Raw genomic sequence first — 26,660 nt, forward strand, 5'->3', positions numbered from 1 at the left:
GGTTGCTCATTTCCTCCAAGGACACTAAATTAGCACACTGCTGTCAGTGCCTGCTTACAAATAAGACAAACAGAAGTAAGAACCCAGCAGACACAAGTGAGAACATTTGTACAATTCTAACAGCAGCAGGCCCAACAGAGGCAAGCAAATATAAAAGGAAGGCTTCTCAAGAAAGGCACAGGAAGAAAGGACCTGGCCAATTTTCCTCCTCCTGGTTTGGATCATTAATGGAATAAATCAGATGACCTTCGCTGTAGTTGCTTCACTGGTATCATCTCCACAGTCAACTATTTCATTTCCTTGGAAAATAACCTGCTCCTTGGTTTTAATGGGAATTCCTGAGGAACAAAATAAGCCCTATAGGTTACCATATGAGGATCTAGCATCAAATAAACAAACAAGGAAGATCCAAGGCTTGTATAGATTAATCAGCCTTGAACAGCTGTAGAACCCATGTTTAGCTTGTTTTTCTGGAAGCATTGAGATGCCTACATGGGATTTTCCTTTCTATCCTTGTCTTGGCAACAGGCATCATGATTGCACTCAACTTAATCCGATACCTTAATGAAAATCTCTTTGCTAGCAATATTCATTAGAAAAAAAGGCCTATAAAACCATTCCTTGTGAAAAATGTATCCATCAGATATCAACACTACCTCTTCATCTTCAAAATGTCATTTAAATGCATATACTCAAAACATCAGACAAAGAAAAAAGGGATCCATAAAATAATAGAACAATAACACAACCATACTACATACCGAGGGTAAAGAATTCATCTTATACTCTTACTCACTAAAAAGTTTATAGAATACACTAGTATAGAATAGTATAGTTCAGTGGAAGGGACCTACAATGATCCTCTAGTCCAACTGTCTGACCACTTTAGGTCGTTACTTTAGGTTAAAGCATGTTATAAGGGCATTGTCCAAATGCCTTTTAAAAGCTGAGAGGCACTGGGCATTGATCACCTCTCTAGGAAGCCTGTTTGACCACCCTCTCAGTAAAGAAGTGTTTCCTAATGTCGTCTTAACCTTCCTTGACACAGTTTTGAATCACTCTTACATGTCTTGTCACTGGATCCCAGGAAGAAATCAACACCTTCTTCTCCACTTCCCTTCCTCGGGAAGCTGTAGAGAGCAATGAGGTTGCCCCTCAGCCTCCTTTTCTTCAAACTAGACAAACCCAGAATCCTTAGCCACTCCTCACAGTACATGCTTTCCAACCCTTTCACCAACTTTGTTACCCTCCTCTGGACGCATTCAAGTACCTTAACCTCCTTTTTAAATTGTGGTGCCTGGAATTGCACACAACATAGGCAGAAGTTATCTGAGAACAAAAGTAGATGGTCCCCCCGTATCTACCACATGCTACAGTGGGCTGTAGACCTCCTATGTCATCTCCAGTTCTGCAGTCTTTGTGATTTGGAAGCGCCTGACTGCAAAATGAAAGACCTCGTGTGTCACAAGTTTCAAGTATAATAGGCAATAGGCACCTCAGAAGTAAATATCAGCACTACTTGTTGGCACCACAACTTGCAGTTCTGCATTACAGTTTCTGTCGTGCTCCAGAACTTCGTACATTAACATAAGCAGTGGAGAACAGTGTAACTGGTGCATGAGGTCCTGGAGCAGGAGAGGCGTAACAGAGAACGGCAAGTTTGAGAAACAAGAGGCTGAGTTGGAGGAGGAGAAGGCAGAAACCAATGTGTTTATTTCACTGTCTGTTCCACCCTGGACAGGTCTGTATTGCCTCTAACTGCACTCAGTCTTACTGACTTCTCCAGGGAAAAATCAAGGACTTAATCCTTATACCACAAGCAAGTAAAGTGAGGCAAATGCAGCAGCAAAATGTACACTTCATAAGACACAAAAAAGGCCGCTGCTAAGATGTTGTTAAACACTAGTACAGTTTCCACTCAGGTTTATCTGGCATGCACATACACTCACACCTTCACTAATGTAAGCTTAGCACATGGGCTCCTTTTTCAGAGATTATAGGCAGTGACTGAAATCCCATTATCTTCAGAAGAGTTTAAATCTCTGCCTATCTTCAAGGACAAGGGGACACCCTCTGGACTGTGTTTTGTGGTATACCTAGCTAAACCAAAGCTGCCTGTAAGGGACATGAAGTAGGTAATCCCCCCTGTTGACATATTCCAGATGGGAATCTGGTTGCATTTGTCTTCTGCCTACAGTATTTTAAGAATCCATATGAACCAAAACAAGACACCAGTGAATCTCGACAGATAAAGAAGTGAATGCCAAGCAGCAGTCATCACTCTAAGCTGCTGACAATAAAACAGAAAATCATGCCTGTAATATAGTCCCTTGAATATCTATCCAGAAACTCAAAGATACCCTTCCTCCTGATGGGGCATGCATTGCACAATGAATTTAAGGGGTACTGGTAACATGAAGAAGATATGCATCATTATATATGAAATGAATTATATGATTTACCCACAGGCTGACATTAGGAAAAGTCACTGGGTAAGCCAGGCATCCCAGCTAGACATGTCTCTTATCCATGGCAATAAAAGGAGCATGTTAAAAGGGCCCTGCACAACACCATGTAATACACAGTTAGATCTATTGTGTGTTCTGTATATCCATATATTCAGAGCATTCTGGTCTGCACAATGCTAGTTTCTGCCGTAAGAAGTCTTTCTCTTGTCTGCCACATCATGATCCAAACTCGCACACTATGGCTAAATTCCTTTAGGGACCATTCCAGGTGCTTCACTTCCAGCTTTTTCCCAGGAAGTCATACCCCTTGGTCATGAAAACAATACTCCAGAGCTCTGACCTGACTTGGCAAAGAGCACTCCTGATGTAAAATGCAATCACAAAATCACTCTGTTGTCTTCATTTAGTGAACTGTCCCAGGAACAGCAAAGTGGCCAAAATCCCAGTGCCGGCAGTGTGCAGCTGATTGCCTTATACCACACAGAAACAGCAGGGTTCTGCAGACCCTCTTCAACAACGATAAAAAAAGAGAAAGAACACATTCTACTTCAGCAATGCAATAACCTGCCAAATCGATTCCACACAACCTAAATCCTGTACCAAACAAAGCAACTCTACACAACATACCTGCCTTTCCTTGCTTGCTGACTTGGCTTACCTACTTTTCAAAATACCTTGCTGACTTCTTCCCCTCTGACTGGCAAAACTCAAGGAAAAACAGATCTGATTGTCCTGTGCCATTAGAGACAAAGGAAATGTCTTCATGGATTGCTTCAAAGGCAACGGGAAAACTACCACAGGAGTGTTCTGCTAAGGTTTTTATTTATTCTTAATTAAGCAGAGTGTGAGACTTCCTCTTCCTCAAGAAGGTGAGTGAGGAGGTGGGAGAGCAATTCTGTTTTCCTTCCAGTACCTCCTATGATCACTCCAATATGGTAAAACCTGGTCCCAAAGTCCTCATTTGCTTCAGAGCCCTGCACAGTCCTGTCCAACAGGAAAACAACAAAAGCAGGCTCTTAGCTACCATAAGATCTGGCCTAAGTCCCAATTTGGTGCTGGATACCGGGAAAAGAAAATTCCATGCCCATAATGCTCAGACAAGGAAACTCCATTGGCCTGTGGCCTTTCTGAGGTGTCCCCAGTTGAGATAGTGAAAGACTTAAGCTGTCATAGCTGTAGGTGGTCTGCAAGCAGTATCTATAGCAAGTATGATTCTCTGTAAATTGGAGGGGACCTTACTGAAAAAATTGCAATATTTTTTTCTTTCTTCCAGGGGTGCCAGAAGATATTTTGGGGATGGGATAAGAACTTCTGCACCACTCAAAAAGTCCCAAGCAGAGAGCAAAATGAAAGTGTTCTGGGAAAAGCCACATTAAACTAAAACCAAAGAGCCATGAAATCCACAGGAATATCTCCCTGAAAATGGGGATAAGAAAAACACTCATTCGCTGATCACACTATGCATGTATCCTAACCAAAGCAAGCCTGTTACCCACCAGAGGTTTGGTGCTTTTCTCAGTTTGGGCATCTCCCTCTGGATGTCAGAACTGGCAGGCAAAAAAGTGTTCTGGCCCCATAATTAAGGAAACAAACTGTAACCTCATGTCCTTGGTTTGCTGTGTCTGTACGGTCAGATTTCACGCTTGCATCAGCTTGGGCTTTAAATTCAGTGGGAAAACAGTGTCCAAAAGCACCTTTATTTTCCATGTTATATTTGCCCTGGGACATCTTGTTTTTCCTCTTTGAAACTATTTCTAATTTTAAAATAGGTCTCTGCTTAATGAATTATAATTTCCTGGATTTTACCACTCTGCAGAGACCTCACCTTTATTGAGTAAGCGGGCAAGTTCCAGACACATTTGCTAATACCTCAAGTCATCTGGCAGAAGTGATGACTTCTGGGCAGACGCCCTGGGCAGTGTCTTGACAGACATCAGAAACTCAGGCTTCACTAAAAGATGGCTTTTGAATTTGCCTTCTCAGCAACTCCTATTACAATGCAAATCCTGACACCAGCATGCAACGATATGTTAGAATGAGTGTCTGCCCAGAGTAAATGCTGCTAAGCGTGGCCAGACACTGCTTCCAACTCAGGTTAGTCACTAAACTGCAAGAAAGGGCATGCATCTCAGCTGTTACTCCTTTGCCACAACCCTCCTCCCTCTGCCTTTAACTGCAGTCTCTAAGCAGTTATTTCTCTTTAGTGGATTCCCTGATCTCCAGCTTCAGTGGCTATACCTCCAGTTTGCATGTACGCCTGTTCCTTTCTGTGCAAGCAACCTTATTCACACCATAGTGAACAGCGCAGAGCCCTCTTGTCAAAACTATTTCTCCTTTAAAACAGGCACGGAGGAGTAACAAAAAGTATTGCCATTATCTTCTCACATAGATATCTTCATATCTTGCTATTTTGTGCAATCAAATTAGACCCTTTCCTCTCCAGTTTGATCTTACATTCAAAACACCCTAGCTAAAACTTAAGTAGCTTACTGTATTCTTAGCTTAATTTTGACTAACTTAATTTTGCTCCCTTGGTGAGAGAAAAAAAATGCCAGTTCCTCTGCTTTCAAAGAGGAAAATCATGAATCCGTGTCATGGGACAGAGTCCTGCAGTAAATGTTGAAGCTGCGTATGATATCAATAACACCATGCATGAAACATTCCCACGGTCTCATGACTCCACAATTTCTCCAAAGAAAAATGCACGCATGAGATACAGCATAGAAGTGAATGATCAGAACAACTTCATTGACTTCCTGTGAGGCCAACTGCTCCAATTCACCACAGCAGCCAGCATTCAGTATGTGACAGCCTTTTTTTGACTGAGTGTTCAGGCCAAGCAGCCCAGAAAGGCAGCGTAACTGTGGCAGAACGAGGGAATCTCATTCCCAAATGTTTCTGCATTGTTTTCAGTTTCTGTCCCCCACACCACTACCTTTTATATTTCCCACCATTAGGTTAAAATGGTTCATCATGCATGGAAAGAAATACATTGAAACCATGTATAAAAGTTGGCCACAAGTCCAGGTGGGGGGCACGGGGATGGGAACTTTATTACTATTTCACTGGTTATTGCAGCAATATTCTTACTAAAAACAATGCTCCAAATACCAGGTACAAAAATTTGTGCACTGACTGTTTTTTGGTCAAGGTCCAGCCAACATTTATGGGCAGGGTGAAAAAGGGGCTTACACACATGCACAAAATTCTCTTTGGGTTTACTCTAGCTAAACCTCTCTGTAACATTTGCAAAGCAAAGCAAGACCTGTGCACTGTACAGCAGCATATGCAGCCAGCTGGTCGGGTGCCAGGTTAGGCATGACCCAGGGCCTGCACACCTTGTGTGGGAGGTCTTTCCCTTGACACGGGGCTTTGGTCTTTGCTTGTTGCTGCCCTCTCCTGCTCAGATTGTTCAAGCGCTTGGCTCTAGGATCATGAATCGGTGATAGGCATGCTCTTCCGGGTCCCCTAACAGCTCTTTAAGCTGCAGACCTTACCACAGCCCCATAGCAGTCCATCCTCTCTCTTGCACAGTGCAAAGGAGAGGGGGGGGTGGGGAGGGATGCAAGACTCCTCATGTACCAACCGCACTTACCTCCTAGAGCTTGTTTCATAACAAAATCCATGTTGATGGCTTAGGGGTGCTGCCCACCTTCACACCTCACGTGCGCAGAGACCAGGAATCCTTGGAGGGCAGCCTGCAAAGAGAGACAATCAAAAGAAGAATAGTGTCTGTAGGAGAAGAAAAGCCTGATGTGTGGTCTTTCTCAGCTCTCTCCCCACAGCCTTCCTCCCCTTGCCTGAGTGTAAGCAAGTTTCCAGACCCCCAGCCCTCCAGACAGGACAAGGCACCCGGGGAGCGGAGCTGCATGCTAGCAGGCAGGGAACGGGTGTGAGGAGAAGGTAAGGGGACACTGTGGGCCCCCCAGGCAGGGCAGGTGGCCGGGAGTGAGCCTGGAGGAGCACTGCGGTGCTCCCGGCTTGTCTCCAGCAGACGGGCATGAAGGCGTTAAACCTTTGAACTTTCTCATTTCCCCGCCTGCCTCTCAGCCCTCTCGGTTTTCGGAGGGCTAGCTCCGGAGTGGCAGCTCTGCCGGGGACAGCCGAGGGGGCATTTGAAGGTGAAGCGCTCCGCAAGTGCCTGGGAGGGCAAGCGGGGGAAGCTGGGCGACTTGGTTGCGGATGCAGCCCGGGCGACGGGATGGAGAGCACGGATGCGGGGCAGGCTTCCCCACCCTAGCCCCTCAGCAACCTCACCCAGAACGACTCCAGCGCAATGCCAGGGAGGACTGCACCTCCTCAGGAAGAGCCGGGACGGCTCAAGGTTGTGACCGGCCAGCCTCAGGTGCGGCACAGCAGCCCCGCCGCCCAGGCTGCTGCCTCCCACTGCTGGCCCCGGCCGCAGGGAGCGGCGGGCTCGGCTCCGGGGCAGGCTGCGACCCCTCGCCCTGTACCGGGTCACAGCCGCGCCGTGGGGCTGTGCGGCCCGCCAGCACCTGGGAGGACAAGGGCTTCTTCCATCCCTGCGTGCCCACACCCCGCCTCTCCCGGCTGCCCCTCCGCACGCTGGCCGGCACGGCCCGGCCCGCCCCGGCGCCAGTACCTGGCTGGGCTGCGGGCGCAGTGCTGACCTGAGCTGTACCGGGCCGGCGGCAGGTGGCTGCTGCAGCGCCTCCGCTTCTCTCCTTCTCCGCACCGCTCTGCTCCTAGAGGCTCCGGCCGGCGCCCATGTGCCTGAGGGCCGCCGGGGAAAGCGCGGGGTGGGGGAGAGACAATGAGTCCAGAGCTTCTCCCTACTTTTCCCCCGCGCCCCTCTTTTTATCACAGGATTTCCGGACCATCCCACCGACACGGTCCCTCCTTCCTCCTCCCCTCGTTGCGGGTGCTGGGCTCCCTCCCTCCCCCTGCCTCCGGCTCCCCCGCCCCTTCTCTGCGCCGCCCTCGCACCTCGATGCTCGCCGCGGAGGAGGCCCCCGGCGCTCCCCAACCCCGGGGAGTGGAGGGGTGCGTGTATTTGCATGCCTGTCCCCCACCCTATCCCCGGCTGTCTGCAGCAGCCAGGTGTCCTTGCGCTCTGCCGTGGTGGAAGGAGGGGAGACTGTGAGCCCGCAGTTGCATTTTGCAATTGCTTCCTTGCGTCTCCTCGGGCGTCAGTGTGTGTGTGCCAGGGGAAATCTCTGCAAATACAGCTTCCCGGAAAAGGGGGAGGGTGGGAGTGCGATCCGCGTCCTCTGTTCTGGGTCCTCTCATCCCCTAGGTCCTGGAAGGAGTTGGAGAGGCAAGGAAGAAGATAGGGAGAGAGCAGAGCCGCCTTCTCCCTCCTTCGCCTCGGATTTTACTGTGGCCGGAGAAGGATCTCTGGCTGCTCGGCTCAGTTATCTCGCTATCCATCGGTGTTTGCAGCCTAGAAGGAGGTTGGGGGTGGGGGGAGAGGGGGGTGGAAGCCGGGGGAAGGGGAAAGTCGTCTTCCTGCTGTTGCCGGTTGGAGGGCACCAGTGCACCGACCCGTTGTTCAGCCCGGATTCGGGACGGCATCTGAAGATAAGGAGGAAGGAGGTGCGTGCGGCGCTACGTGGCAAAGCAGAGCAATACCCCGTCACGGCACCAGCACCCACCTTTAGGGATGCTGACAGCTGGCTTGGGACCGGGTTGCGGAGGGGACGAGCTCTGCCCCTGCTACGCCCTTCTGTCCCCAGCAGGAGAGGTGGGACAGCAGCCCCCAGAGCAACTGGAGGAGGGGGGTGGGGGGGAGCGGAAATGGTGCTGGCAGAAGTGGGAGCCCGAGGGTGGGGGAATAGCGGCGCAGACGTCCTGGGAGGCACTGGCATGGCCACCGCGTCTGAAGGTCGGGGAGGGTCGCGGGGCCGCACCTGGCACTGCGGGGAAAGTCACGCAGGTCCAGCAGGCAAACCAATCCCCCTCGGGGCAGCGATGCCGGCCACCACGGCCCCGCAGCCTGCAAAGCTCTCGGGTGCCAGCTGCAGATGCGGGAGGGCATGCTTCTATGCTCAGGACAGCATCTACCCACCTGGGTCTGCCTCGGTGCCCCATGCCTGTCAGCGTTTAAGAGGCAATTGGACAATTTACTTAATAACATGCTTTAACTTTTGGTCAGCCCTGAAGTGGTCAGGCAGTCGGACTAGGTGGTCATTGTATGTCCCTTCCACTGAACTACTATTTTTCCTACTCTTTCCCTTTCTCTTTCCCTTTCCCTTTCCCCTTCTCCTTCTTTTGATGTCCCAGAAAGCCACTTTTCCAACAGTTCCCTTTCCCTTTCCCCTTCTCCTTCTTTTGATGTCCCAGAAAGCCACTTTTCCAACAGACACTAGTATCAGCCTAGGAAGCTCAGCTGACTAGGCATGTGCTGCACTTTTACTAACACACTTCAGAAAGGAAAAATTAATACCCAGAGGGGGTGGGAAACCCTCTTGCTTTAAGCCTTAACTCACCCCAGGATTTCCAATCCAAAGGGCATACTGGTACCTATTTGATGCTCTCTTTTCCATACATATTGTAGCAGGGGCTCAACATAGATGGCTGCAGCCAAGAAACAAACCTGGGATCCTGCTGGAGCTTGAACTGTGCAATTAACACAGTATTTCGAGGTCTGTGTTGCCTCCCCAAGCACCCATATAATTTTGAGCAGGGCTTGGTTTGGGTTTGGGTCTGCCATACAACATCCCACATTCTTGTGAGGCATTATGTGATTGCTCTTGGAGAGGAGGACAGTGTGCCCACACTACTAAACCTCTAGGTGCACATCTTGCTCTTATACCCTAGAGTCTGGGAAAGAACAATTCAAATGCCCTCAAACACAAGAATCAGAGAAGTGTGGCCTAATAGCTAAAACACCTAATTGTGTAAAATCAGGTTTCTCCTCCCTGCTTTGGGGAACCTGGTGCATGCTATGTTAAGCAACTTCTGCAGCAGCCAAGGGTCAGTGCAGCCAAGTGGGCTTGCTGAGAAATGTCATCCTTCCTGTCCACAGGCTCCTTACAAGCCTTGCAATGACAAACGTCCTCCCTTGCGTGCAGAGAAAAAAGTGGTGTCATTCACAGGGCTTTCAGATGCCAGGAAAAACAATATACACATCAAGGAGAAGACCCTGTGAGAGGTCCCTGAGCTTCTTGTAGACCTGTTTAGAACTTTTGGTCTGTCCCCAGAACCAGCTGACTCTCCAAATGTCAAGTGCCCATCGTTCTGACCCCAAACTACTCCCACTTTTTCCAGATTATACAGCTGCCACAGAAAATCAAGACACGTGAGGCGGTGAAATGTGACCCCAACATCAAATACTTCACAGCTCCCTCTCCTTCAGGAGAACAAGGCGCAGGATCACCAAACCACAAATCCCACTGAGATACTCCTAGTCCCAGCTTCAGTATTAATTCCCTACACCAAATGCCAGCTTCCAAGCAAATCCCATATGATGCACCTTCAAGATGAAAACCTGAATGCTTGTGAGCCTGATTTGGGTACCGTCTATCCAGGTGATACACTGACTTCTCATCAGGAAAAATCACACCAGTACACTCCTCACCACACAGGGTTCAGGCACAGAGACAAGAAAGAACACAGTCAAAAAGCGGTGATGTAGGCTACAGATCTGTGTCTAATAGTGGTCCCAGAAAGGCTTCTGGAGAAGGCTTTTACCTTTGAAATTGAACAGAGGAGTTGTGACTCAACCTTTCCTCAATTTTCTGAGAAACCCAACTGGATGGATGGGCTCATGGGGATCTGTTATGTCACTTACCTGAAACATCACTTCTGCAACCAGAGAAATAGCAGCATTGCCCCGTCATGGCAATGAGGCAATGACCCCATGGATCTTTTTTCTGATGGCATTTAACAATATATTCTGTCCAGAATACTTTATGAATATGAATCTGGCAGTAATGAAATTTAATAGCATATTTACTGGACAGAAACAAATCTCAGAAATAAGTGTTTCCTTAACAGAGCAAGGGATGGAGATTGGGATGTGTATGGGCGATCTAATCCAGCACCCTGGACAGAGGAGAACCGCCTCACACACCGCAGCTACCGCCGACACCTCCAACGCTTCCCAAAATACCAAAGCCAGTCCTCAGTCTGGTTTGCACTGTGTGACTGAGATATGCCTGCTCCTGATCTTGGGAACAGGCTTGTTCTTCCTTTACAGGACCAGAACAATAGGAATCCACTTTGTGACCTCGCTTGGTGCAGATGAACAGTACAGAAAACTCAGAGCAAAGGTCTCCTCCATGGAACTTTGCCCATGGAACCCAGAGTCCTGGGCCAGCAGCTGGGAATCTGTGCACATACTGATGTCTGTGTTAGAAGCCAGAATAAGCCAATAATTGGTTTCGGTCACATTTTCCATAGAAAAATTAATATTCAGATCTCCAAAAAGAAGGAAAAGGGTCTGTTTCCAGGAAAAAAAAAAAAATCAAATGAGTAAAGATGTTTCATTTCAACATCTTTAGATGCGATGTTTGATTATTCAATTCCATATGGTGTTTGACTGTTAAATTGAAATCAATACCATGTAAAAACAATACTAATAAGAAAGCTCACAAACCAAATATGAAGGTTACAGAAAATACTTCAGCAGATGCCCAAAATGAACCTACTTTGTTTCTTTTGGGGTTTTTTTGTTTGTTTGTTTGTTTGTTTTTTGGGGTTTGGGGTTTTCTTCCACCTTAGGATCAATTTACACTGATGTAACTGCAGCACAGTTCAGTGCACTGCAGGCAAGACCTGGACAAAAGCAAGGTTATTAGCTTTTAATCAATACAGCTACTGAGACAGAGGAGTCAGACACTTGCTAATGGTAGTTGGTGGACAGCGGTTGCATTTCCTCCAGCAGTCTAGTTCATTGAACATAAACGTACAGTATGTTTCTGTTTGCTCTTCAGCTGTTAATTCTGGATGTCAAAATGTTTCAAAATTCAAGCATTTTTGTCTCTTCAAAAGTATTGCTTTGTTTCTTGTTGTTCCACTCAACCTGTAGCAGGCTTTAAGTAAGCTCTTTATTTTCTAACCAAGTAGAAATATACATATATTCTTTTACAGAAGTGGGTGTTTCCCTGAATTCAAAGCTGTGGAAGGACTTTCCAACCATTTCTGCTAGCTCTGAAGAAAAAGTCAATTCAGGTTTCTTGACGATTACATTTCTAGGCAAGCATTTGCTGCATCTATCACAAGACCAAATTTTAGATGCCTGCACTTATAAAACCTGAAACAAATAAATATTGATTGTCCTGTCTCCATGACATGCAGACACAGGCATGTATATTATATTTCCTTTTTTGTGAGCACGTGTCCAAGCCTGGTTTAAGAACAAGCCCTTTGACAGACTGCCACTTACAGCTTCTAGCTCCTAAGCTGGTGATTTCTTGTTTGCCCTCTCCCTTTTCTACTCCCCTTGCCCCTGTAGCTCCATGCCTTTCTCTGTTTCCTGTTCTCTGAACAAGCTCTTGCTTTGCCAGACAGATTAAGAGACCCATCTTAGCAGGGCTCTGATTCCTGCAGATAGGCATGATGGGGTAAAAATCCTGCAACTCTTATCTCCAGGATTTACTGCTCTACCTTATAAAGCTTCTTTGGCAGACAGAAGTTGTCCACAAAGCTGACAATCCATCTCTATCCAAAGCATATCAGGCTTTTTTTGTGAGATTACTATTTCAAGTATTTTTGACAGGAATTTTTCCATCCATAAACAAGACTCAACCAAATTGGTGCATTCTATGAAAATGTGTCTGTTTATACAGAAATTTAAAGGCAAACAAGCTAAAGAAGATATTTTTACTTTATTGTATTTGATGCTGTTGAGGCATTCTGCTTTGATATAGCAAAAATGTTGCACTTTGGTAATGAGTAAATCACTTTGCCTTGACTCTTCTGTTTTAGCAATATATTTACCAAAACTAAACACATAATCATATCAGAGTACCTCCTTTTTGAGATTTTCTGTGATGTATGAAGGCACGGACTCTGGCTACGATGAGCAGGAAATCGTTTATTGCTCCTCAAGCCTCAGCTTTTATACCTGAGCCCTAAAACTTCCCATGCACCTGCTAGGCAAGTAAACACATATTTCAAATCACCAACCCAGTTGCCTTATTCAGTTCCCACCAAGAGAAGCAAGTGAAGCTGTTTTCTTGTTCCATGTTTATATTGAACCAGTTCCTCTTCGTTCCATCCATATCGATATCTGCGTTCCTGTTTCTGTGTGTTCTGCTCACTGTGTCCTTGGCCATACGCAGGCCTCTGCTCATAGATCTGCCACAGTTTTCCATGTCATAGAGGTCACATTTTTCCTCTTTTTTGCAATTTAGAGTGGAAGCAAGATTCAAAATGTCAAACATACTTTAGAAGAGAATTTCCATTTTCCCAGCTAGTTCTGTGCCTTGCCTTCTTTTATACTTGGCAAAGGAACAGAGGGAAACAGCATACTCAGCTGAGACTCTAGCTTGGTATCAGATGCTGTGGCCTGTAGTTCTTTTCCTGCATAAAAAGAGTAGTCCCGAGTTCTAAACTCTACTTGGAAGGGAGCTATTCACCTCAGTAGGCATAATTTCCCAGCCATAACCAACTTAATTGTTCATCATTTTTAGCTTTTCATTACACATAAAGTGATTGTGTGCATATCTCTTTAGATACTTCAGGTACTTTTAGAGGAATTACTCCTAGGTGTGATGTGTGATGCTGGCAAATTAAGCTGTTAGGTATTATGCTGTTTACACTCAGATGTCTCCAAAGAGACCACAATAGTCAGATGCAATCCAACAGCTCAGAAATCCTCATACCTTCCTATTCCACTCTTGAACTTGCTTTCCACCACCTCACTTTGATAAGGAACTTAAGCATATGCTGAAGTAATTTTCTAGGTAGGGAGTATTTGCTGAATCAGGATGAGTGAAACAGCAGTACCTGGAAAAAACAAGTCTATGTAATCCATGAAATATAGACATACATCTCACCTTAGAAAGAGTATTTTTTTCCCTCAGTGGATCTGTGAAATGTAACTTGTAATGTCATACAAATAAACTGTCCAAACAACACATCCCCTGCCTTTACTGGCATGATATTTCTTGCTCTGGTCCATTTAGTGTCAGTCAACTAAGAGCTCCACAGGTGTTGTGGGAACAACGTTACATGCAGGTAGCAATGTTGGAGATTCTACCCCTTAGGGTTGCACAAGTAAACACAAGGTCCACCGTGTAATGAAGAAACCCAACTACAAGGGTGGCCATGGCCTTACACAACAGCCTGTTCTTTCAGCATCGTCTCTCCAAGAGAACATTCACTACCATCCCTCTTCCTGCTTCATCCTTGTCTTGCCAGTTGATCATATATATCATAGTCCCTATAAAGTTTTTTCGTTTCCACTCAGATGTTTTTTAGGACTTCCTCTTTTCAGTAATATTGAAAGTTTGCATTTCATCTCTCTTGCTCTGCAAGTATCCACATGCGTGCGAATTAATGCAAGTGGACCTAAAATGTTACATGTATTCTGGATTCTTCTCTTACTAGTGTGTTTTCTACGCCACACCTATTGGGCTTATAATATTATCCCACTGTCTTCTTGGCTTATAGCAACTAGTAAGTCAGACCCAAGTGATATATTCTGATCCTGTAATAACTTTTATAGATAAAATAGATTAAAAACAAGAACTAAACTTTTTATTCTTCCCATTTCCACATCCTTCCCATGTCCAATGCATGCAAACAAATCCCTCAGCAAAAAGGAAAGAAGTTAGCTATGCCATTTAATGTTAGTGTCTGTAGAACACGTCAGCTGTGACCCTATTGAACAGTCACGGAGTGGATGGCTGACTACTGGCCCGCAGAAATGAGACTTCAGTAGACATAAAAAGTTCTTAAGTCTAAATGAGATGAGTATTAGACAACAATGACCAAAACACAGATTCCAATTTAAGCTAAAGCATTAGAAAAGGAGTTTGACTTAAAGCACCTCCTTAAGCTACACTGAAATAACTGTACTTAAGCAGATGCTTCAATTAGTGCACTTCTGTAGGTGCTTTGTGAATCCAAAATAGCTCCTCTTGGCCTGATGATGAGTTTCCCTGCGTACAAATGATTTGATTTGGAAACATGATCTGTCAATTTAACTCTTACACAGAGCCTTCCTGTATGATCAGTCTTTGCAAAAATCAGAGTAAATGAGAAAATTCACTGTGTTTAATGAATCTTCAGGAGATGCAGATATAAAGATGAAAATGTGCTGGTTGAGAGTCAAAGCATTTCAGGATTCAGTAACTCGAATTCTTAATCATAAATGTGTCTGAATCTCTGTGAAATAAAAGCATTGTTCCATACACTTGTCTGCCTTTTAACTTCACATTGCTTGCCACTAATTAGTTATGTGCCATTTCTCATCTAATCTCCTTTTGTAAAATTTAATCTTCAAATGAGAGCATTTATCAAACACACAAAGCCAGCTGATGCACATCAAGCAAAGCAGGTAATTATTCTTGCAGATAGAAATGCATGCCTCTGCAAGCTCCCCCTTGCTGTGCCAGTTTACAGTTTAGCAGAGTGAGGTCATTTACTATCTTTCTGAAACTAACCAGCATGCAGGCTCAGAGCAGAGGAAGATGAGTTGAAGAAGCCTGGTTGATGTTGCATTCTTGCGTGGCCCATAGAGAACTGAAAAATGTGAGCTCAAATCAAGCTTAAGCAACCACACAGAAAAATTTGTTTTCCTATTCCATTTGTGTTATTTCTCATCCAGGTTTCCAAGCTGCCTTGGAATCATGGCAAATTCCCTGCTGGGGATTCCTCTATAAACTGTTGTTTGTTTCACTTCCACTCAGTATGTACCACAATTATACTTTGGACTAAACCACTCCAGAGAGTTTCCTGCTTCAGTATCATGGTGAAACAGTGATAAACATCCAAATAATGGGTTAGGACTCAGCGGTAAGCACACACGTAAGCAACCTGCATGAAAAATAGCTGGGGCTTGATTCAGACCCCAAAGGAGTAAGAAAAAATTGAGGGTTTTTAAGGTGGAAACAGAACTTATGCAACCCAACAGTGCATTCTTTTGGTATTGTCTATCTGGTCCATAGTTTTTAAATCCATCAGCAAGTGTCAGCCTCACAGAACACAGGAGTAAAATTCTCAAATTATGAGTTTTGATTAATTTCATGGAAATTGTTGGCTTGGTAAAGAAAAGAGAGTTATCAAGTCTTCATACGGGAAAAAGTTACTAAGACTGTCTACTAGGAAATAGAGAATCTACTTATGAGAATTTTAAGGAATTCACATTATATAAGCTTAGTGACGTGTTAGTTCCATTTTCCCCTTCATTTTGAAATGGTGGGGGACTCAACTGAATCCATCTTTTCCACAGTCCACTTTTTACTTGGAGATACCTCTATTACAAAATGACTTTATAAGCTGACTTTAAATGAATGTCTGCACAATTGTGTGATCTGAGATTTGCCTTCTGCTGTACACCATATGACACTGCACTAACACTAGAAAATTACCTAAAAACTAGAAACTGCACTTTGAGAGGCTCTAGAAGTCTGCTGTCTGTTATCTGCTTGGATTTCAAATTGCCCCACTCATTTATTGAAAATTCACTGAGCATGTATTTCTTTCACTGCTGACAGGGGCATGGCCCATGAAGACACCCTCGTTACATAGAGAGAAAAGGTAAGCAAAACAAGAAAGACATTAGCTTTCTGCAGGAGCAGAATTTGAACACAAGTTTCCAGGAATGAATGTAGAGTGAACTCTTACTCCTAATACAAACCAACAGCTCTAGTATTAACATTGCATGATACCACAAATATGGATACCTGAAGTTCGTTAGCAAAGTCAAATGGAAGAAGTGTTGTGATAGTTACTGAAGGAGGCCATGAAAGAAAGTTGGACCCATGAGTGTGTCCAGAGGAAAATCTATCCTAGCTCACGTTAGTGACAGACGCAGGAACAATAGGAAAGGCAGGCCTTCAGACACAAGACCAGGTTTCTCTGGAAGTTCCCTTTCAATTCAAAATCATAAGTGTGATTTTCAGTGTCCTAGTTCTAGACTAGATGGCAGTCCCATAGGATCCCCTGAGGAGTTTTTTTTATACGGAGCAGATACCAAAATACAGATCAGGCATAGATGGAGTCTTCTTTATGAACAGAGACGTCAAGGAACAAGTGAGATTCCACTGCCTGTATAAGGCCAGACCAGAGCCAGCCAAGGGATTTTGGCTTGTGTCCCAAGGGAACTCTTGTGTAGATAAAATCCCATTCATTCATTGGCTAGCACAACTGATGTGGCTGGATGTGTCTTGCTGTCTACTCAGAAGTGTGTGGATACCCAGGGAAGACCACTGGTCCCTAAGGAGCTGATCATACCTCCTGGGACCATGCAGAGCAGGATGCTGAGAGAGTCAATATTTGCTAAAGTGGAGAGTGGTGGGGTGGAGGTGGAGTTAATTTGCAGTTCAGAACTAGTAGCTTCTGATGAAGCTACTAGATGAAGCTTCTCATGTAGCTTCATCTTTACAGAAGCTTGGAATTTTTCTAGTCAAAAGAACAAAACCAATTGTTTTCTGTGCTATCAATGTCTCATAGAGAGGGCAGGTTGGAAAATTCACAGGTAGGTAAGTATGTTCTCTTTACCCTGTTGGGTATTCACTTCTTTCCCTTGGCGACAGATCAAGCTATAAATGTATAGAAACACTAATTACAGTAAGACAGTCTTCACGTGAAGAAAGTTTTTGGGAGCTTTCATGGAGAACAACTCTTCTGTGATGATGAGCAACTGTATATAGGGTTTACAGGCACACAAGGTAAGCCTTGCCACAATCCTGTAAGATCCTGGTATATTCTTTTGATCCTTGTCTGTCAAATTATACCATATCAGGTAACCTAGCTCCTGACACCTGACCTTATACAACAACCTGAAGAACGCAGGCCCTCTGCCCCTGAGATCCTGGCAGCTTCCTGTATTTGTGGAGGTGAAAAAGGTTGAGGTTCTGAAAAATGTACTGGCTTCAGTGGTGGAGTACTGGAAATCACTGGGCAAAGTCAGTTGCTGCTAGGGGATCCAAATGAGATCACAGAGACATTATAATGGAGTGGAGTGGGAGATCAGACAATTGTACTGAAAAGTGCAGTGCTCTTTATGCTCAGCATTGTGCCACCACAGACCAAGTATTCTGTGCTCTCCAATGCCTGGTTTTACTGTCACACACTTTTAGCAGCTCTCTGCAGGCCTCGTAAGGGAGAAAAAGGGACAAAAAAGTTCAAAACTTACATTTACAGGGCTCACGCTTTCTCCAGGGAGTACTACCCTACAGGACTATTCCCACATTCTTGCTGGGTCTGTTTTTATGACCATTTTGCATGCCCTACTATGCACTCATCCAGAGGGAGTACATATCTCCTCAGAAACTAACTCCCTCCTCTGTAGGTCTTCCCGCTAGAAGAGCTAAAGCCATACGGAACAAACATAGTTAGTTTCTTCATGCTCACCTTCTGGTTTAATTTTCTCAGCATACCGATTTGGGAGAAAGTTCAGACATAAGGTCTGAAGGAGAGAGACTCTCAGTCTGATAAACCTGGTGAAAATCCCTTGGTCTGGGTGCTAAAAGGGAAGAAGCTGCTCTCGTTCTCACAAAATTCCTTGACTAGGAAAAGTTGCTTTCTGCTAATTTCAGGAATCTTTTTGTGAGTCTATATTCAGCAGGGACTTGTGCAACAGCGTAGCTTCATGCATGTGTGCACGTGCATATTTTTGGGACCCCATTCCATGTCCTGTCAAACACAAGCTGAGGTGATATGGATGCAGGCAGGATCTTTTGTGCCAAAGGGAAAAACAGTTTCCAGTAGAAACAGTGCCAGAATAGAGATACAAAACTTAGCTACAGCCAGGAATCCCAGCCACACATCCTTGCTCTGTGATAAGCAGTCAGTGCATTTATCATGACTGATAGCTGTTCCCTGCAAACACAGTTGGCCTATTCCCCCACACCCGCAACAGAACAAGAGAAGCAGAGTCAGGGATAAAAACTAATTGGCATAGGGTGGAAATGGAAAAAGAAAACCAACCCACTTTTAAATTTGAGACCTGATAAAGAAGGGTTTCCTGAGGTGTTGCGCATTGCAGTCCACAGAAAGTTTTGACTCCTTCCAGTGCTTGTATGGTCATCACTTCCAGCCATTCTGAAGTCCTCACTCTCATCAGAGAATCACAGAAGTATTTAAGTTGGAAGAGACCTCTTGACATCATCTTGTCCAAGCCACATGCTCAAGCTGGATCACCTAGACTAGGTCACCCAGGACTATGTGCAGACAGATTTTGAATACCTCCACAGATGGAGATTCCACAGCCTCTCTGGGCAACTGGTTCCAGTGTTCAACCAACCTCATGGTAAAAGACTGTTTTCTTGTGTTGAGATGGAATTTCATGCTTTAATTTGTGACTACTGCCTCTTGTTCTGTCACTGGGTACCCCTAAGAACCTCCCTCTTCTTTATGTTGAACAATTTTTGAGACAATGTCAGCTGAGTTGGTTTTCCACCGCAGCACTGCTTTTCTACAACTGGCTGTTCTGAGCATCCTAGGATGTTATACAGTCATCACTCTGACATCATAGCCATATTCTAAGGGTGAGGAAGATTTCTGAGTTAGCGGTTACTTCATACCACTGCATTTCCTGTACAGATTTTCCTCTGAAAGCTGACACATTGTAGTGGTTTGGATGTTTTTTGTTAGAAATGGCATTAAATTTCTGGCATGGCCTCAGCAACATGAAGTTCATCATCAGATTCACATAAAATATCTTCTATTTACTCTCAATTTTCTTTATTTTCATACTGGCCTTTGAAAACTGCCAAAGAAGCCCATTACCTGTGACAGCAGCCCTGGATAAGTGACACTACTCAGTGGCTCAGAGAAGCAGAAAACACTCATGCAAATATCCTGATGTAAGCTAATATTTTCCAAAGCATTAGAAGAGATTACTCTAATCAGAACATTTTTCGAGTGACCTGTTTCTTGAAGGGCTCTATATGAAGGCATGAAGACACCTCTTCCCTGCATGGGACACAGAGAGTTTAAGCCCTTTTTTCCCCCGCTTTCTGGGACAGAAAGTGTGTGATCATCTGGTGTGGTGACCATCACCAGAGTGTGGCCCCTAGAAACTTCAGTTCTTGCTGTAGTAAGAAGAAATTCTACCTTCTGATTACCATGACACAACCAGGGGGCTCCTGGAAACATGAGTGATGATAGAAAAGGAAGAAGTGAATGTCAGAGCAGGAAGTATAGCTATTTCAGCCAGACTCTTCACACACTCTACAGGTAAATTCTTCCCTGTAATGGGATACAGCCTTCTAAGCTGAACACACAAGGATCATAAGATCTTTTTGGAAACATGGCCTGAAAAGGAAAGCTTGCTTTTTCAGCCTCCTGCAGCAGCAGTAAAAACATAGTATGACATGTAAACAGAGTTCACCCAATCAGATAACATCAGTGTGAAGTATCAGGAAACCATTACTCTCCATCCCTCAGAGGTGCTCACAATGAGGGTCCAGGTGCAATGTAGCTAGAAATAACAAAATAAGAGTGTGACCTGCCACAGCCTTGAGCCGTACAGCTGTTGCTGGATGATCAGGCTTTGAGATTGTTCTGTAAAGATTTTTAACACAAAAAGAACAATTGGTCTGAAAGATGAACTACTGAAAAAGTGTATATTTGTGTGTGTGCATGTACCTAAAAGCACCAGAAGAAACAGCAGAATAAGTTTTACAAGCACAGACCGTATTGGTAACCAAGGACATAAGGGACAACAATTAAATTGCTAAGCACTGGCAAACTGGGGTTTTTGCACTGACCCATAGATGAGTGCCCTTGTAAGGTCGCAGCCCACAACTTGTCACTGACACCTTTCTTAACAGGAAGATGGCAACATGGTTATAGCATAGCCTATGCTGGTCCTCTTCCTCCTATCTCAAGAAGACAGACTATACTCTTGAAATTATCTTCAAATCAGGAAACAATGACAACAGACCTATCATGTTCAGTATTCATAGAGAATGGAGTAAGGAAGTCTCAATGAAAAAGAGCTGATGATTCCTAAAGTGTATGAAAGGCCTATCGAAAAAACAATTTGTCCAAGAACCTACCAAGACAAACCCAAGAGACGGAATGAAGAGACAGCAGTGAGCATTCATTGGTCTGTGTCATACATGACTGATCTTAGTCAGAGCAGGTGGGCACACTCATCTTAGTGGTAGTGAGACTGGATGTGAAAGTGTAAGTGCATAGTTTTAACCTACTTAGAGATTGTTTAAATAAAAGTCCCTCCCCCCTCCATAAAGTCTTGCACTGGGTTTTGTTACATTTATCTCCTACAGTACATATTAGTGCAAAAGTAGAGAATAATATGGTGTAGACTTCCTGAAGACTCAAGGAGAAGATTAGTGAGGTATGTCAAGTCACTCTGGGACAGGAAAACAGCAGAAATGTCATGGTTAATTGGTAACCAGTTCCGTCCTTGGCTCCCTGCATAGGATAGAACTTTGCAATTAGCAGGCAAACAAGTTTGGGAAATCTCATTACAGTTCTGGGACTGAATTATTTTCAGGCTAGAATGAAATAGGTATTCAGGAGGTAAAGGTCAAGCTTTCACAATTATATATCAATCCAGGGGGGATGGAGAAACCTATCCATTCAATTCACAAATCCCAGATGAAAATTCAAGTCATGGTAATATATTTAGCTGGCTAAAAAGGGCACACCCTGTGATGCAGCTGAGATACGAGCTCTTCTGACTTCACGGAGGCTGCAACTTAAAATATCACAGGAGGCAGAAACTGAAATCAATGAAGCAGCATGTACCAAGCAAGGACTAATGAGAGTTTAACTCCAAACAAAATAAATGCAACTTCTGAGAACAGTGTTAACCCCTAGCCCTAGAAAACAGGATTGAAATAAAACCTACAGGATGATAGTGTTTTTCATGAGAGTTTCTGTGGAAGGACTTTCTTGCTTTAGTTCGGTTGTGCTTTTTCCTTTGTTTTTTGTCAAGTTTTCATTCAAGTTATTTTTGCTTAAGATTTCAAAGACTTCAAGAAATGTTAAACTAAAAAAAAAAAAAGAAAAAAAGAAAAAACCCGAAGCACAACTTCTGTTTTTCAAAAAAAGTTTTTGATTAAAAATAATGGTAATTTAATTTCTGGAAACCACTTTTGGTATAAAAAGAAATTCAACCTCATGTATTTCTATCAAAACCATATGAATACCAAAGACTTCAGCAGAAAATGTTACAGACACAACCTAAAGTTTTTAAAAGTTGTTACTCATTTCTGCTTCTAGTTTCGGGAAAAAAAAATATTTTCAACCACAAAAGGAAGTTTGCTTCACAAAATGTTTCTCTTAATCTTACAAGGAGTTACTTTGATCACAAAGAACTTTAAAATCCCTTTGTTTTTGTAAAGGGATTCCATGGAACAAAAACGAGATTTTGATATCTTTTTTCCTAGGAAAAATTGCTAAAATGCAATGGTAGGACCCTTTTGTAAACTTCTGAGACTAGATTAGCTTTTAGAGAGGAAAAAAGGATAGGAACACAGTGTTCTTTCTTTTAAAAGAAAGGCTTCCAGAGTGAAGACACAGAGACTGTCAGAAACCCAATTCTCATGAGATTTTAGGGGAGATAAAAATGTCTTCTACCAGTTTAACAGTAAAAGGAGGCCTCATACTTACCTGAAAAGTAGTTCTGTCTTCTGACAGGGTATTTAAACATTGCCTGTCTCTTACTAGAAATTCTAAAATTGAGGGGCTTAATAACTAAACAACCTTTTCCAGATGATTACTCAATTATACACAGGATTGTGATTGAGTTATTGCTTGATGACACTAAAATTTCATGTAGGTCCCATTTTAGGCTGATTACTTGCATTGCTTAATTATAAGGTACATCACTGCTTGAACTGATTTACTGTTTTGATTATTGCATCAAGTGATTGCCTGGTTCACAAAAGCAATTATGCTCAAACAAAATCACTACCAGAAGCTTGAAGGATTGAATTCCTGCAGTGAGCAAACCGTGTCTATCCCATGTGGATTTTGGTTGTTGTGAATTTTTTCTTTACTCTTTTCATTTTTAAGCCTTGTGCTTCTTAGGAAAGACAAGTATGAAATAGCACATTGATTATTTGCTCTGGATTGATTGTGTGAGCTCATCTTTTATGGTGCATAAAGCAGCATAGGTGGAAGATAATCTCTCTCAGCTGTCAGCTGAAATGAAACAGGTCTGACATTCTTGTCAGTATCTCAGGAATAGGTGATGGATGACAGCATTTACAGACTGTCATGTTACCACCCCTCCTCACAGGAATCTGAAGTGGTATTTTCACCTGTGCATTCCTGCACCCAGATAAGAAGAGACAATATATAAAAGAGGAATTATCACACAACCTCCATACACAGTGCTACTTTTATAACTTAAAATGAGGAAATTCCAGGAAGTTTTTTGGTGGAAAAGTTGTCATTCCCATATGCACACTCAACTTCCTGTAAGAACGATTCTACTTTTCTTTTTCCCTTGAAAAAGTTCTTCGGTATCCCAGGAAAGGAGGTAGTGTGATGCATCTTTTGTCCTTTTCTTTTGAGAAAAAAAGAAACTAAGTCTTTCATGTGGGGAGGAGGCAGGTTGATGTAAGCCAGTTCTTCAGCCCCAAACATTTACCATGAGAAATTGCCTCCTTTTTTTTTTTCCCCCAAGCAAAAGTACACAACTTGTCAAAGGCAGAGAGGAGTCTGCCTTTTGGAGGCTTTGAAGGAGACTGGAACAGAGTTTAGAAAGAAGTTGGCCTAAGGAAACTGGAGAGGAAGTTACAACTAAGGCCAAATGCGGTGTTGCACACTGGCTGCTGTGGACAGATTTCACATCAGAGGTTAAAACCAGTCATAGGACCAGATCCTGACCCTTAGCAGAGAAGGAAGCCAAAGCAGGGGCAGGAGGGTATGAATCACTGAATCTTTTGATGATACTGAAATGGAAATACATTAAACTAACTGTAGTAGTAATCCCCAGGAAACCATGTGTCTCCCATACCCAGGACTGTTCCATCTGCTTTGCCAGCATCATTTCAACCAGGATTCACAACTGCAGAATCCAGGGAGGAACAACACCAAAAAAATAGTACCAGTGGACAGGGGAGTAGGGTTTTTAACAATACATACTACAAACAAATCCTTGTTTAATGAATCCCCCTTTCGATCTGCCATCCATACAAAATATGGTGAGTGGCATGTAATCAGGATGGATTATTTCTGGTACAGGCATAACTGAATATTTGTCAGATAAAGTTTTCTACTAGTAGGTTTTCCAGATAGGCTGTTAGCCCTGAGTCTGTGGTGAGGGCACACCAGGCATCTAGATGGAAGAAATAGCAGTGCACTTATGTGTCACAGGGGAAATGGTCCCTGTTGAACTCAGGAGACCTTGCTGCAAGGCATAGATTAAAGTATGTGCAGAAACCTGCTAAAATTTTCAGTTAAAGTAAAAAAAGGAAGCACATGCTGAGGGTGACGTTAAAGGGGAGAAGGCCTGTCCATACTTTCAAGAAAACTCTGTTTTGGACTCTTGATACCTGGAGTGAGTTCCAGGTTGCCAGTATTGGTTTTGGGTGGGAGGGAGTTAATTTTCTTCATAGCAGCTCATACGGTGCTATGTTTTAGATTTGTGACCAAAAAAGTGTTGATGACGTAGGGATGTTTTACTTATTTCTGAACAGTGATTACACAGCATCAAGGCCTTCTCTGATTCTCACTCTACACTGCAGCAAGCATGCTGGGGGTGCACAACAAGCTGGGAGGAAATATAAAATAATGACAGCTGACCTGAACTGACAAAAGGGATATCCCATACCACATGACATCACACTCAGCAATAAAAACTGTGTGAAAGAAGGAGGAATGTGGGGGTGTTTGGAGTTATGGTGTTTGCCTTCCCAAGTAACCGTTACTTGTGATGGAGCCCTGATGAACACCCACCTGTCAATGAGAAGTAGTGAGTTAATTCCTTATTTTGCTTTGCTTGTGCGTGCAGCTTTTGCTTTACCTGTTGTAATGTCTTTATCTCAACCCATGAGTTTTCTTATGTTTACCCTTCTGATTCTCTTCCACATCCCGCTTAGGGGGGAGTGAGCGAGTGGCTGTGTGGGGCTCAGATGCTTACTGGGACTAAACCACTACCTAACCCTGGTGTTGTGAGGTCCATGACTAACCCTGTTACTTTTTCCATGCACGGTGCCATTTTTGCAAGTTACTTGCATGTACAGAAGTAGTTTTATGTTGGAAGTTCCTTGCAGGTTCAGGGCCAAAGCATCACCGCATCTGCTAAATAATGTGCTGCTGCATTCCTCCCCTTTGTCTGTCTTCTCTGTTTCTGTAGAAAAATCTCTTGTGTAGTCAAAGGAAAGCTTTCATGTGCCATGTGACACAAGATCAAACAGCTCCTGACACAGCTGGCCAAGAGAAGCAAACAATGGTGTCTTTTGACCTGTACTAAAAGCTGCAGTCAAGAGAGAAGAATCTTGTCTTATCAATCTTGCTTAGTTGATCTCAATCTACTTCTGAATTTTTCAACACTGATGAAAAAAAGCAATAGCAGGCATAAGGCTCTGCCCCTCTGCCTTGATATAAAAACAGCCAGCTTGCTGCTTACATGAGTTGGTGTTGCTCACACAGGGCCTGCACAAGCCACCCTTGTGCTAGTACCCATGGAAGTCAAGGTCCCTCTGAATAGCAGCACAACCATCTGGCGTATCAACCACTCCTCCCAGTTTTGTATCATCTGAAAACTTGCAGACGATTCACTTAGCTCCTTAGCCCCAGTCAGTATTGAAGATATTATAGTATCAGCCACAGTAATGCATTTACTAGTACTTAGTGAAACCTTTTCACTGTCACTGAAACATTTTCACTGTCACCAGGACAACTGAGCCAACCTTTCCCATCCTTGGTCCCACCAACCTAGGACCTTGCTGAGATGCAGACATACAGACTTGCAGGCTGATGACATTTGCTATGCACACAGCCGTCAGGGATGTCTCTAAACTTTACTGGTACCTCTTGTCTTTCCTGCTCAATTCGGTGTTCAGGAAAATGATCTGGTTTTGCAGAGGTGCTCAAGTGAGTCCTGATTAATGACCACAGTGAAAAAAGCTTCTCCCCATGTACCATGATAACACAGATCTTCTGCTGCTATTTAATTACTCCTGTACTCATCCCCACAACAGACAGGTCAAACGTTGGCAGTTACTCGGACACAAGAAGAGAAGTCAGAGTAAGCAGAAACACTGACTCATTTAAGAACTTTGCTAGTAGCCACTCCTACAGACACACAAAACTTTTCAACCACAAAGTAAGTCCTGAAGAGTATTTTGGGGAAGAGACAGTGTTGCCAACTTATTGTCTCTTTCACAAAGGCTCTCGTCCTGGCATAATGGGATTGAGAAGACTGAGAGGCAGGGTGTCTCTGTACACTTCCACTCTTAATACGGGAATGGGAACGATGAGACCCATGCTTGATGTACCAAAGCTGAAGAGAAATGAGACTGTATTCTTACAAAGTGTTTCCTGATCAGGGCAAATACTTGTGATGGGAGTAGAGCTGAAATTCCCTTTGCTTCTAACCCTTTCAAAACTTCAGCAGATCCTGTTTGATTTGCCCTTTCTTGCAACACTCTCTTCTCTGCATTCATAGATCCTACTCCCATCAGCTCCCTTCTGATAAACAATTTCAAGCAGGTAGATTACTAAGATTACATATTTTCCCCGTCAAGGATTGTACAAGGAAGGTGACATTTTCTTCTGGCTTCGTGGAGATAGATAAACAAATATCATCACCCCGCTGTCCAGACAGGGTCAGACAAGACCATGTCTAGGAGAGCATCTTCCAGTCAGTTCATTTTGAATTTATTGTATCTGGAGGACAAGCAAAGCAAAAGGCCAATTCCTGTTAGTTTCTTGATACTGCACTTTCAAAGAACTTATCAATATGTGTTTTATTCAACTAGGAAGCTTTAGTATCCAATTAACTACAGTTAAAGTTAAAGAGGTTTTTTTTTAATGAAAACCTCACCTTTTTACAAAGCAACAAAAAAAAAATCCTTGATAATTTTTCCACTCTTTAAAAGCCTGTTAAATCTAAAAAAAAAGCATTTA

General features: G+C 43.7%; 1 protein-coding gene across 2 annotated transcripts in view; it reads right to left on the reverse strand.

The window, feature by feature from the left end:
- CPLX1 (complexin 1) overlaps nucleotides 1–7,296 on the reverse strand; it is a 107,293-nt gene extending 99,997 nt beyond the window's left edge. Inside the window, exons 1-2 of one of the 2 annotated variants that reach the window (XM_054187017.1) lie at nucleotides 7,100–7,296; nucleotides 6,064–6,166 (exon numbers count right to left, since the gene is read on the reverse strand). In XM_054187017.1, the coding sequence (XP_054042992.1) occupies nucleotides 6,064–6,094 (31 nt within the window). In that variant the 5' untranslated portion in view covers nucleotides 6,095–6,166; nucleotides 7,100–7,296. Of the gene's footprint in view, nucleotides 1–6,063; nucleotides 6,167–7,071 lie in introns of both variants that reach the window. The other variant, XM_054187018.1, reaches the window with a different exon arrangement.
- Nucleotides 7,297–26,660: the final 19,364 nt, after the last annotated feature.

Source organism: Rissa tridactyla, chromosome Z (assembly GCF_028500815.1).
Source record: "Rissa tridactyla isolate bRisTri1 chromosome Z, bRisTri1.patW.cur.20221130, whole genome shotgun sequence".
Classification (NCBI taxonomy): domain Eukaryota; kingdom Metazoa; phylum Chordata; class Aves; order Charadriiformes; family Laridae; genus Rissa; species Rissa tridactyla.